Raw genomic sequence first — 12,558 nt, forward strand, 5'->3', positions numbered from 1 at the left:
TTGTGGGGCCACGTGGTTTCAATGTTAAACTTGTTGCTATAGAGGAGAGTGATATTGCTGAATGACAGCAGTCCCATTTTCCACTTTGAATTTCAGCTTAAACAACACGAACAGCAAATTAAAGTTGTCACATTTACCTTGCTTCAATTTTTTAAATTTAAAAATGTGGAGTTCTTTTAAAAGATGTTCGAAAAAGAATTCCTCTCGCGGCCAAAACAGCAAAAGCAATTGAGATCTTTATTCGGCACCGAGTACATATTAATTTTTAAAACATGTACAACATTTAAAAATAAACCAGTAACTTCTGCATTTCAAAGTTACCAAGGGTCTTTGTCCTGTAGGTTTAGTGCATAGGCGATTAAATCGCCGGCTGGGGCTGATTCTGATTTTAAAAGTCATTGGGAACCCGCCTCTGTACAAACTTTCTGGCTAGGATTGCAGTGCTAAAAGGTTTATTTATCTCAGAGCAGTTACAGCGCGACCAAAGCTGAGGAGGTAGGATTTCTTCCTGACCCTGCACTGGTCTGCTGCAGTGACTGATAGCTCCTGCTTCCTGTACACCTTCGCTTGGATTAGTTAATGAATGACAGAAACTAGCACATCCCTCTGGATTGAGTTGGGCAGAACTTGCTCCTTGCTGCCCCAGGTTAACTGACAGTGCAGAATTGGCAGAACTGCAATCTGTTTTCTGCTACTTTAATGAGCTTCGGGCAGTGAGATGGCGATGTCACTGTTAGCGGGAATGCCAGCTAATAAATAGCGAGCAGCATTGTCTGGCGGCGATCCCGCCTCACTCCAGGCTCACACTTACAGCCCTGGCTGAAGATGCTGTAAGTTTGTTGTTTTGGATCACACAGGGAACTTGCTGAAGCTCTGGGACTGGAAGGCGCCATGGCCAGCATTGACTTTTCGGAGGTGGAAGCTTTCCTGGACCGACACCCGGATTTCTTCCACGATTACCTGCTGAGAAAGGGCAAACGCGAGTGGGTCAGCAAGTGGCTGAAGGCGGAACAGAAAGGCGCCAAAGTTTGCGGCTCGGCGGCCGGAGAGAAGGAGGAGGAGGCGGGCAGCATCTCCCGGGCTGAGGGCAGCTCCTCCCGGGCTGAGGGCAGCAGCATCTCCCGGGCTGAGGGCAGCAGCATCTCCCGGGCTGAGGGCAGCAGCATCTCCCGGGCTGAGGGCAGCAGCATCTCCCGGGCTGAGGGCAGCAGCATCTCCCGGACTGAGGGCAGCTCCTCCCGGGCTGAGGGCAGCAGCATCTCCCGGGCTGAGGGCAGCAGCATCTCCCGGGCTGACGAGATGCACGGACGCTGCTCTCACAAGGAGCTAAGGAGAAGTTTCGCCCGCTCCAGGGCCATGACTTCCCACCGCACCTACGACGAGCACGCGAGCCAGCGGGAGCCGGACTCGCCGCCCGGGGGTGGGGGCCGGAGGTCTCTCCTGAGGAAAGCCAGCTCCCTGCCGCCCACCACCGCCCACATCCTGAGCGCCCTGCTGGAGTCCCGGGTCAACATCCCGCAGTACGCATCCGCCGCCATCCACTGCAAGCACCAGCTCAAGCGGTCCAGCGAGAGAGAATTCTTCCTGGAGCTGGTGAAGGACATCTCCAACGACCTGGACATCACCAGCCTGAGCTACAAGATCCTCATCAATGTGTGCATCATGGTGGACGCCGACCGCTGCTCCCTCTTCCTGGTGGAGGGCCCTTCCCACAAGAGGAAGTTGGTGTCCAAGTTCTTCGACGTTCACGCGGGCACCACGGTGGTGCCTTCCTCCAGCATGGAGAACTCCAACGAAGTGCAGGTCCCTTGGGGGAAAGGGATCATTGGCTATGTGGCTGAACATGGGGAGACTGTCAACATGGCGGACGCCTATGAGGTAAATGCTCCCTTTTCCTTTTGCATTGCCCCAAGATTGTCCCTCTTCCATTCCAAAGCACAGGGGTGGGTTGTTTTCTCACCTCTTCCCTGCCCATGTTTTAATGCCACTATCTTCTAAAATTGAGCCAAAATTATTGTTCTCCCATTGGCTCATGGATGTGGGGATGAATTGACATAAATATATTTGAGAACAGGTGGGTTAGATTGGGGTAAGATTTTTTTTTAACATTTCTCAAGCCACCCACTTTTTAACTGAGGGCGGCTTAGTGGCACAGTGGTGTGGGTGGCATGGTGGCACAGTGGTCAGCACTGCCGTCTCACAGCATCAGGGATCCGGATTTGATTCCTGGCTTGTGTCACTGTCTGTGCGGAGTCAGCAAGTTCTTCCTATGTCTGTGTGAGTTTCCTCTGGATGCTCCTGTTTCCTCCCACAGTTCGAAAGACGTGCTGGTTAGGTGGATTGGCCATGCTAAATTCTCCCTCAGTGTGCCCGAACAGACACTGGCGTGTGGCGACTAGGAGATTTTTACAGTAACTTCATTGCAGTGTTAATGTAAGCCCATTTGTGACACTAATAAATAAACTTTAAAAAATTTTAAACTTTGAAAACTGACGTGTGGCAAGCAGCCAAAATGCTCACAACAGACAGCTGAAATATTTTGATGAGGCTGTGTGTCGTACATTTTCTGCTTTAAATGTATGCCTAAAACACAGGCTTTGAGACACCTGACAGCTAAAGGAAGTAAAGAATGCTGCATGGAAGAGGCAGGTGAGTTTCCAGCACTGCTTGTGGGCAAGAGGAGCACCAGCACCCTCCCACCCAGGGATAAGATACTTTCTCCCTCCATCAGTATGCATCCCACAGTGTCACTGTTCTTGGTCCCCACAGTTGGATCACTTTTCACCCCCCCCACCCCCACAATAGCCTTGAGACCACTTCCCTAACTTATTGCTGCCAACCCCATGATCTGCCCCAGATCCACAAACCATCGTGTATGCACCACCTAAATTTATTGCAGCCTTCTGGTTTAACATGGAGTTAAACCTATCAATCAGGAGTGGATCCTGATTTAAATGAAAATCGGCAAGTGTTCAAAGGAAACTGGATTTTTCCCATGAAAGAGCAAATATCAGGGCCATAAGTCAGGAGGTAGTGATTTAGGTGATGTCAAATTATGCTGATAGTGGCAGAATTATTTAATTGTTTCAGGGAGACATTACATCTTGTCTGTCATAACCCCAAAATCAGCTAAGAGTCAATAGATCTGAACAAGGGATTAAAATCTCCCAGGAACTTCCACAAACTGAAAAATAATCTCCAGGGCAGTGCTGAAACAACCCAAGAGATATGTCATGACAGAATTTAAAAAAAAAGTTCTTTTCATTTTTTTGGAATGCTTGCTTCTTAGTTACGATAATAGGAGTTGGAAGATAAAGTGCTGTCTAATAAATGAGAGTCATGTAATTGAGTCATCGCCAGTCTTATTTCCTTTCCAATAAGTGTGGGAAGACAATGTGCCACAAGGATGGGCATGTTATGAGATGAACAGTAGCAGCATATGAATGGGGCAGTTGGAGAAAAGAAGTCATGCAATGATACCTCCAGGAAAACATCTAATCAACATTGGCAGCCCTAATTTGAACTTTCTTGGTTGTGTGTGCCTGGGTGCCAGGGGAACTAAGAAGGGATAATGTCAGAAGGATACCAGTTTAAGCCTAGAGCCTCTGCCATTTGTAAGGCGTAGAACTTATATTTTCCTCTTTTGGTGTAAATTGCAGTCGCAGAATGGGCTTACAGGTAGGGCTCTCCTAAGCCTGAAGTTCCTGTAGCCATTCCTCAGTTGGGATTCAGCATTTATGAGGCAGATTATACTGGTCTACTCAAGGGCAAGTGACCTGGGGCATTAAAGAAATACAAAGTCTTTGGAACATGATTCAATCACCTAATCGGGATGTACGGTCCATGTGCTGGTGAAATACCAGATACTCACATAGGCTGTAGATCCCTGTGATTAGATAATTGAATCATGTTCCTTTGAAAGTACAGTCCATATAATTCCAATGATATCCATAGTTTCCCATTGATTTCTTCATGACAGTGCCTTGGCCAGAGTTGATTTGCCAACCAGCCAGCACCTTTCTCTCTTGTAGAATAATTTGTTATGATTGTCCTAATCAGTGCAAGACAAAATACTTCAGCAACACATCTTTTTTCAGCAAAATCTTACACAAAGTCACTTGGCTACTATACTCCTGCCAGTGGAAACAATTTATCTATTATTCTATCAAAGTATCTCTTAATTTTGAACAACCCCATTAAATCTCCCCTTCATTTTCTTTGCTCTGAGGACAGCAATCCCAATTTCTGTAGTCTGTCTACATAATTCCTCTTATAATTGGCCCTATTCTTGTCCAACTCCTCTGCACTGTTTATGAGGCCCTGACTTCCTTCCTAAGGTGTGGTGATGTGGAGATGCCGTGTTGGACTGGGATAAACACAGTAAGAAGTCTCACAACACCAGGTTAAAGTCCAGCAGGTTTATTTGGTAGCAAAAGACATGCAAGGACTGATTAGGGACAATCAGCATGGCTTTGTGAGTGGAAAATCATGTCTCACAAATTTAATTGAGTTTTTTGAAAGGGTAGCCAAGGAGGTAGATGAGGGCAGTGCAGTTGATGTTGTCTATGTAGACTTTAGCAAGGCCTTTGACAAGGTACCGCATGCTAGGTTGTTGCATAAAGTTAAATTTCACGGGATCCAGAGTGAGGTATCTAAATGGATACAAAATTGGCTTCTTGACAGAAGCCAGAGGATGGTTGCAGAGAGTTGTTTTTCAAACTGGAGGCCTGTGACCAGCGGTGTGCCTCAGGAATCAGTGCTGGGCCCACTGTTACTTATCATTTACATTAATGATTTGGATGAGAATGTAGGGGGCATGGTTAGTAAGTTTGCAGGTGACGCCAAGATTGGTGGCATGGTGGACAGTGAGGAAGGTTATCTCCAATTGCAGCAGGATTTTGATCAATTGGGCCAGTGGGCTGATGAATGACAGTTGGAGTTTAATTTAGACAAATGCGAGGTAATGCATTTTGGTAGATTGAACCAGGGCAGGACTTACTCAGTTAGTTGTAGGGTGTTGGGGAGAGTTACAGAACAAAGAGATCTAGGGGTACATGTTCATAGCTCCCTGAAAGTGGAGTCACAGGTGGACAGAGTGGTGAAGAAGGCATTCGGCACGCTTGGTTTCATCAGTCAAAACATTGAATAGGAGTTGGGACGTCTTGTTGAAGTTGGACAAAACATTGGTAAGGCCACACTTGGAATACTGTGTACAATACTGGTCACCCGATTATAGAAAGAATATTATTAAACTAGAAATAGTGCAGAAAAGATTTACTAGGATGCTACAGGGACTTGATGGATTGAGTTATAAGGAGAGGCTGAATAGACTGGGACTTTCTTCTCCAGAGCATAGAAGGCTGAGGGATGACCTTATAGAGGTCTATAGAATAATGAGGGGCATAGACAAGGTAGATAGTCAATATCTTTTCCCAAAGGTAGGGGAGTCTACAAGTAGAGGGCATAGGTTTAAGGTGAGAGGGGAGAGATACAACAATGTCCAGAGGGGCAATTTTTTCACATGGTGGTGAGTGTCTGGAACAAGCTGCCAGAGGTAGTAGTAGAGGCGGGTAAAACTTTATCTTTTAAAGAGCATTTAGATAGTTACATGGGTACAATGGGTATAGAGGGATGTGGGCCAAATGCGGGCAATTGGGATTAGCTTTGGGGTTTTAAAAAAAATAAGGGCAGCATGGACAAGTTGGGCCAAAGGGCCTGTTTCCATGCTGTAAACCTCTATGACTCTAGAAAAGCCATTAGCTTTCGAAACGCTGCTCCTTCTTCAGGTGAGTGGGATTTCAGTTCATAAACAGGGCATATAAAGACACAAACTCAATTTACAAAATAGTGGTTGGAATGGAGTCTTTACAGGTAATCAAGTCTTAAAGGTACAGACAATGTGATTGGAGAGAAGGTTAAGCACAGGTTAAAGAGATGTGCATTGTCTGCAGCTACTGATGAAGGGGCATCACATCGAAAGCTAGTGGCTTTTGCCAACAAATAAACCTGTTGGACTTTAACCTGGTGTTGTGAGACTTCTTAAGGTGTGGAGCACAGAGTTGGTGCAGTACTCCAGCCGTAAGTTAACTAGTGATTTTTAAATGGATAGCACAGACTCTGTAAGGTTCAGTGAAATATAATTGCCAGAGCTATGACCAATTCAAATTTAGGATTGAATGGCTCCCGCCCACCCCAACATTTCCATCCAGTATTAAAGGGAAATGATACTTTCTAGGATGCAGGTTACTTTTATAGCATCCAACTTGTCACCATTAGTTAAATTCATTGAAATGGTGACTAGCTGGCAGGGTTAAAATGATCATTGTTGCACAACTTTGATAGCTTAAAGGTTAGCAGTAATAATTTGAAGGGGGAGAATGTTTTAGTTGTCAGTATAAATGATCCAACAAACTGTTTTATCTTTGTCACTGCACAGCGACCAGAGGAATCCCTCCCACCAAGTGGCAAAACTATTCAATTTATTTCTAAAGAAGATCAGACAAAACATTAAGACTATATTTTTCTCTGATTTCTTGACAGCCAACAGATATTATCATGCAAATATTAATGCATATCTAGAATTCATCAAAAAGTGAAAGCTATAATAAACTGAGGCAGCATAGGTTGGAAGTGTTAGGTGCTAGAGATTATATGAGCTCAAGTCCAGTGCTGACAAATTGTTGGACCCTGACTTGATATACTTTAGTTGGAAGCGTTACTACCATTAGATCAAGAGTTGGCAGTTTTTAATGAAAATATCTGATTTACATTCAAGTAGGAAAAATATTTGGGGGAAAAAAGAGCTGGCTAACAGTAGCTAGAGGAAGTGTACAGCAGCAGTAATTGGAATTCTAATTGAATAGTAAAGACAGCATTTTCTGTTTCCCAGTACAAAAATAAGAAATGCCTATTTTCATTTTAACTTACGATCAGTTAACACATGGGAATGTGCAGTTCTGCAATTTATTCACAACACTGCAACTTCATTAGGAAACAAAAGCAGAGCCAATTCTAACACACACATAAAATGACAAATCAATTACACTTCCTAAACAGTGAATGAGCCACAAAACTTATATAAAATGACAAAATGTCAGTATACAAAAAAGGCAATAAACAAGACGCTATGTCACTGAAAGAATGATTATAATGCCTGAGTTGGAAGAAGGTCTGAAAGAAGTTTATGACTTAAAATGGCACACAAAAGACCATGTGTAAATATTACTATAAATTCACAACAGAATATATATGGGCTCTGTTATATATAGGTTAAGAAAACAGGCTAGATAAGAATTTTATCCCTAAGTAAGAGCACCATATAAGAAAGCAAATAAAATTACAATGGGTAATTCCTGGTTTGTAAGGCTTTGAATCTACAGAATGCTACAAAAAAATTAATAATTCGATCAGTTACAACAAAGATCTATAATCTTCTGACACTTTCACTTTTTACTTTTCATTAACAATAACAAAATAACATAGAACCCTTTGTGCCTAAAACAGAAATTTTGCAAAGCCACAGCCAGTTATCCCAGAAATAGTCTAACTTTTGTACTTTATTAATTAATGTTCTCAATTTTATGCCAGAGGGGCTTTGTAAAGTCATGATTGATATCTAAAATATGGATTAATAATTGACATAAAGCTATTAATGTGCATCAATTATTCACTTTTGCTGTGAATTCACTGTAAGCAGAATAAAAATAAATAATTAGAATAATAGTTTTCAAAGTAGATATATATTATATTACCTTCCTCTTCCCAATAGACAGCACTGAATAAACCTACAATGATTCTGTCATAAGCATTAATTATTCGGTGTTGTCACCACGTATCATCACCAAAGATCACACTGGCTGCCAATATCCACTATAATATCCATTATTAACAAAAAGGACAAATCTACCCTTGAATTTCACTCTGCTGAAAAATACAAATATTAGGAGTGATTTGAGAATTGTAATCTCAGTTGAAAGGTTCAGAAGACCATTACCAACCATGAGAGATTTGCTTTCATTTTATGAGGTATCCTCTGAACATCTCCAGTGGGATTCCTCCTGCTTCAAGGCATTGGCGAATGTGGACTTGCATTGGAGAGGTCCAAGATTATGCTTAAAAAAGTGCAATAGTGGTTTGCTGTTGATTTCTGGCTTCTAGTTGACCCGGAAACACTTTAATGCGAGTAGCATCTTGGTAATTATGAAAATTGAATTGACCATTCTCCAGTCCCCTAGCAGATATTTTTCTCAATAGAGGATGAAATATAATTTTGAGGGCTATCTTTTCCCTCATGATACTTGGATGGATGTGTCCATCTAGGTCTAGGAAATTTATCCTTCTTTAGAATGATGGGGCGAGTTTTACCATCCTGCCTACCACGGGAATTGGAGTGGGCGAGGGGCAGACCATGCAAAAGTCCATTGCCCTTGGATGGGATTTTCCAGCTTCAGGGCGAGTGAAGCTAGAAAATCTTGTCCGATGTTTCTAATGCTTTGGTTTTATCATACTTTCTCCCATTTCAGATTCAAGAGTATTTCCTGATAGTCTTTTATAAACACTGATGTAAAGCACTTGTTGTAAATCCCCATGAATTTCTATTTAATTCCCTTTTTACTGATTATTTGCTGATTTATTAATAGCATCACTCATTGGTTCCTTAACATTTCATAGTTAGCAGCCAGTTGATCTCTGCAATCACATGTTAATTGCAGACATTGAAAGACATTAAGTTTAGCAAGATCCTAAACTCCCTCAATTTCAGTAATCATTGATGTTTTTTAATAATTCAGATTTTAACCTCCACTTATTCTTCCTGGAAATCAATTTCTTACATTGACCACACTATGTGTGAAGAAGTTTGTTTCGTATCAGTTCTAGAAATGATTTTTTTATTGATTTGGGCATGTGCTACTATTTCAATTTATTTTGAAGTACTATTCAAGATTCACTTTTTACCATGTCCTTAATGATCTTATTTACCACTTTAAGATCTTTTCTCAGACATCCCCTGTCCAGGTTGAAAAGCATAAGTTTCTCCAGTCTTCTTACAAATTGGATCAGTTTTAAAGATCAATTTGACAACTATTCTCTGCATTGCTTCTTGTACTTGAATATTTCACTTGCATCTTATCAAAGCAAATGTAGTACTCGATGTGCTGTCTGGCCAGAGCAGCAAGTTGCTTGATCATGACTTTATCTAATTAATAATCTATATTTTTAGCTACATGGAGAGAGAAAGCTATCAAATATACAGTGCCTTTCATTATTTCATGATATCCCAAAGATTATCCATCAATGGTGTACTTTTGAAGTATAATCACTTTTGCAATGTAGGAAAGTGAAACCAGTGAATTTGTTGCATAGAAAATTTGCACAAATAGAAGAAAATACTTATTCATAATATTTATTGTTTTAGTTACAAATTTTTAGTATTATTTTCTATGACTGCTGTCTTACCAAAATAATAATTTATTTGCCATTGTTTATCCTCTGCAGCTCCTTTTTAAATATTAGATCCTTTCTTTCTTCTCTGATCAACCTTGTAAAACATTTCAGTAGTTCATTTTAATTTTCCCAGTGAGTTAAATCTCCTGTTCCTCTGTAGTGTTCATAGGTTTTATTTCTTTTTCTATGCTTTTGATTTATTTATTTTGAGTCATTTATTTTAGTCCTTAGCCTATTATTTTAGGAATAAGGAGGGACCCCCACCCCCTTCAGGTAAGGATGAATCCCTTTGCTCACTGCCAACTTGTACAGGGAAAGCTGCCATGTTGGACACTTGGTTGTGGGCCTTTGCCAACCTGGGCCGGTTACATACTAGTGATGGTAGGATAGTGCTCTTAAATGGGCATTAATTTTCCACTTACGTGGCTCAATTGGCACATGGGTGGATGGATTACCAAGTGACATACCTCGTCCACAACATTCCATGCTTATATAATTGTGGTGATGGCAGGGGTGACTGGGTGGTGGATACAACACCTGCTGCATTTAATGTGCCCTCCTGCCTTCACACCTGCTGATGGGTGAGCATTACATCCAGCCCATGGTTTTGTGCAACCTCCACCAATCTATTTGCCAGTCATTCCTTCATTTATTTTTATGCTACATCACTCACTCCAGGTTTTGGGTATTTGATTTCCAGATCCACTATAACACCATTGCGTTTGTCAGTCTCCGTAGGTGGTCTTTGCAAGGTGCTGTGTAAAATACCCAAGGGGGGAGCTTGTACGCCTTTGAGGGTCCAAATCTTAGTTTGGGATTGGGAGGACCCAACCTGTATTTCTGTAGCTTGTAGAATACACAACCAAACTATTTGTGACTACGCATGCTGTTTTTGTATTTTAACACCAAGGTCAGGTTTGCAGTCTATTTTGTGAACTATGATGGTGTGCAGGAATGTGGGTGCAGAGAGTGGGTGCAGGAGTGTGGGTGCAGGAGTGTGGGTGCAGGGCCTTTAGAAGGCCCTGCTCGGTTCTCCAACATAACAGCCCAGCTCCTAACATTATTTAAAGGCCCCTGAAACCACACACTTTACCCATGTCCCCTCTTCTTTGATCACTCACCCAGAATGTACTGTGTATAATCCTCAGAAGCCATACAACAGCAAAGGGAATTATTTTAAAATTATTGGAAACACACCTAATGGTTAACCTAAGGAAACCCTGAATGTAAACACACCATCATGGACAGAAAAGAACTCAAGTGGGAAGAAGAACTAACGGGGGGATTCTTCAGGTCTGCTAACTCATGGTGAGTATCACAATTGGCAGACAGTCGACAGTCAGGGGTCAAACAGGTTTTGCACCAGATGCGTTCCCCCCCCACCATCCCCCAGCCCCCCGCACACCCACCCCCCCCACCTCCCACACCCACCCCCCCACCCTCCCCCCCACCCCCCCAACCCCCCCCCCACCCCCCACCCCCCCCCACCCTCCCCCCTCCCCCACCCCCCACCCTCCCCCCCCACCCCCACCCCCCACCCCCACTCCCCACCCCCCCACACCCCCCCCACCCCACCCTCCCTCCCCCCCACTCCCCTCCACTCCCCTCCACCCTCCCTCCCCCCCACTCCCCTCCACCCTCCCTCCCCCTCCTCCCCCACCCTCCCTCCCCCCCACTCCCCCCCCACCCTCCCTCCCCCCCACTCCCCCCCCACCCTCCCTCCCCCCCACTCCCCCCCCACCCTCCCTCCCCCTCCTCCCCCACCCTCCCTCCCCCCCACTCCCCCCCCACCCCCCACTCTCCCCCCACTCTCCCCCCCACTCTCCCCCCCACTCCCCCACTACCCTCCCTCCCCTCCCCTCCCTCCCCCACTCCCCCCTCCCCCACTGCCCCCCCTCCCTCCCTCCCCCCCACTCCCCACCCTCCCTCCCTCCCTCCCCCCAACTTCCCCCCCACCCTCCCTCCCCCCCCACTCCCCCCCCACCCTCCCTCCCTCCCTCCCCCCCCACTCCCCCCCCACCCTCCCTCCCTCCCTCCCCCCCCACTCCCCCCCACCCTCCCTCCCTCCCCCCCCACTCCCCCCAACCCTCCCTCCCTCCCCCCCACTCCCCCCCAACCCTCCCTCCCTCCCCCCCCACTCCCCCCAACCCTCCCTCCCTCCCCCCCCACTCCCCCCAACCCTCCCTCCCTCCCCCCCACTCCCCCCCAACCCTCCCTCCCCCCCCACTCCCCCCCAACCCTCCCTCCCTCCCCCCCACTCCCCCACCCACCCCCCCACACCCCCACCCCACCCCCCCACACCCACCCAACGCCACGCTGCCGGTCCCAATTGGGTTCCTGGCCAGAGCGGGTAGCAAACCTATAAATATTCAGATGGCCTCCCGCGCATCTCACTAGGAGGCTGATTCAACAGCTGTTCAAGATGGTCCTGCCCCTCCAGCCAGAAATCATGCAGTCAGGAATTGGAACTGCTCCTGATAAGTGGGGACCTGGTGGTCTGAGCACTGAGGGTTAACAAATCGTTAGTCTCCAGTTGAAAGTTATACTGGGGTGTATGGGGGAGGTCTCACAAAGCACTTGTGGATTCTGAGGCAAGGGGCTGACCTCAGGGGTTCTTCCTCCTCTTCTTGCTTCCACCTCCCTAAAAACCTTGGGACATGGGAGTGGCCTGGCTGAATATTCTGATGTTATGGGGGAAGAGTTTAGAGAAATTGCTAAAATGCCACTCTTGGGCAACTGACCTGTCATTATGTAGCTTGGTGTCGGTTGCGTGTCTCACCTTTGATATCTCCTTCCCCAATGATAATGTCGTGCGTTCTGTCCTTCTGCAAATCTGCATTGCTGTCAAAGGAATTCGCTGGTACACTGGACTTACCCATGGGCCAGTGACCCTGAGCTGTTGGCACACCTCCATGAACTGACTCTACTCTGGCGCATTTGGAATTTTGTCCTTTCAAGACTGACTGTGGCCCATGTATAAACCCTCCCAATCTCTCTGTGACAGCTGCAGACCTGTCTTTTTTTTTGTTATTTCTGATCAAAAAAGCTATTTCAAATTAAACTCAACCATGGTCACCACATGAGAGACAAACCAGATCCAAGTTGACAGAATGA

At 45.2% G+C, this 12,558-nt stretch overlaps 1 protein-coding gene across 1 annotated transcript in view; it reads left to right on the forward strand.

The window, feature by feature from the left end:
- The first annotated feature begins 411 nt into the window (after positions 1 to 411).
- The window catches only part of pde11al (phosphodiesterase 11a, like), a 270,592-nt gene continuing 258,445 nt past the window's right edge, over positions 412 to 12,558 (forward strand). Inside the window, exons 1-2 of the mRNA XM_080216102.1 lie at positions 412 to 1,109; positions 1,299 to 1,878. Coding sequence (XP_080072228.1) covers positions 892 to 1,109; positions 1,299 to 1,878 — 798 coding nt within the window. The 5' untranslated portion in view covers positions 412 to 891. The remainder of the gene's footprint in view (positions 1,110 to 1,298; positions 1,879 to 12,558) is intronic.

The sequence above is a fragment of the Carcharhinus amblyrhynchos genome, chromosome 2, assembly GCF_965287045.1.
Source record: "Carcharhinus amblyrhynchos chromosome 2, sCarAmb.v2.hapA, whole genome shotgun sequence".
NCBI lineage: Eukaryota > Metazoa > Chordata > Chondrichthyes > Carcharhiniformes > Carcharhinidae > Carcharhinus > Carcharhinus amblyrhynchos.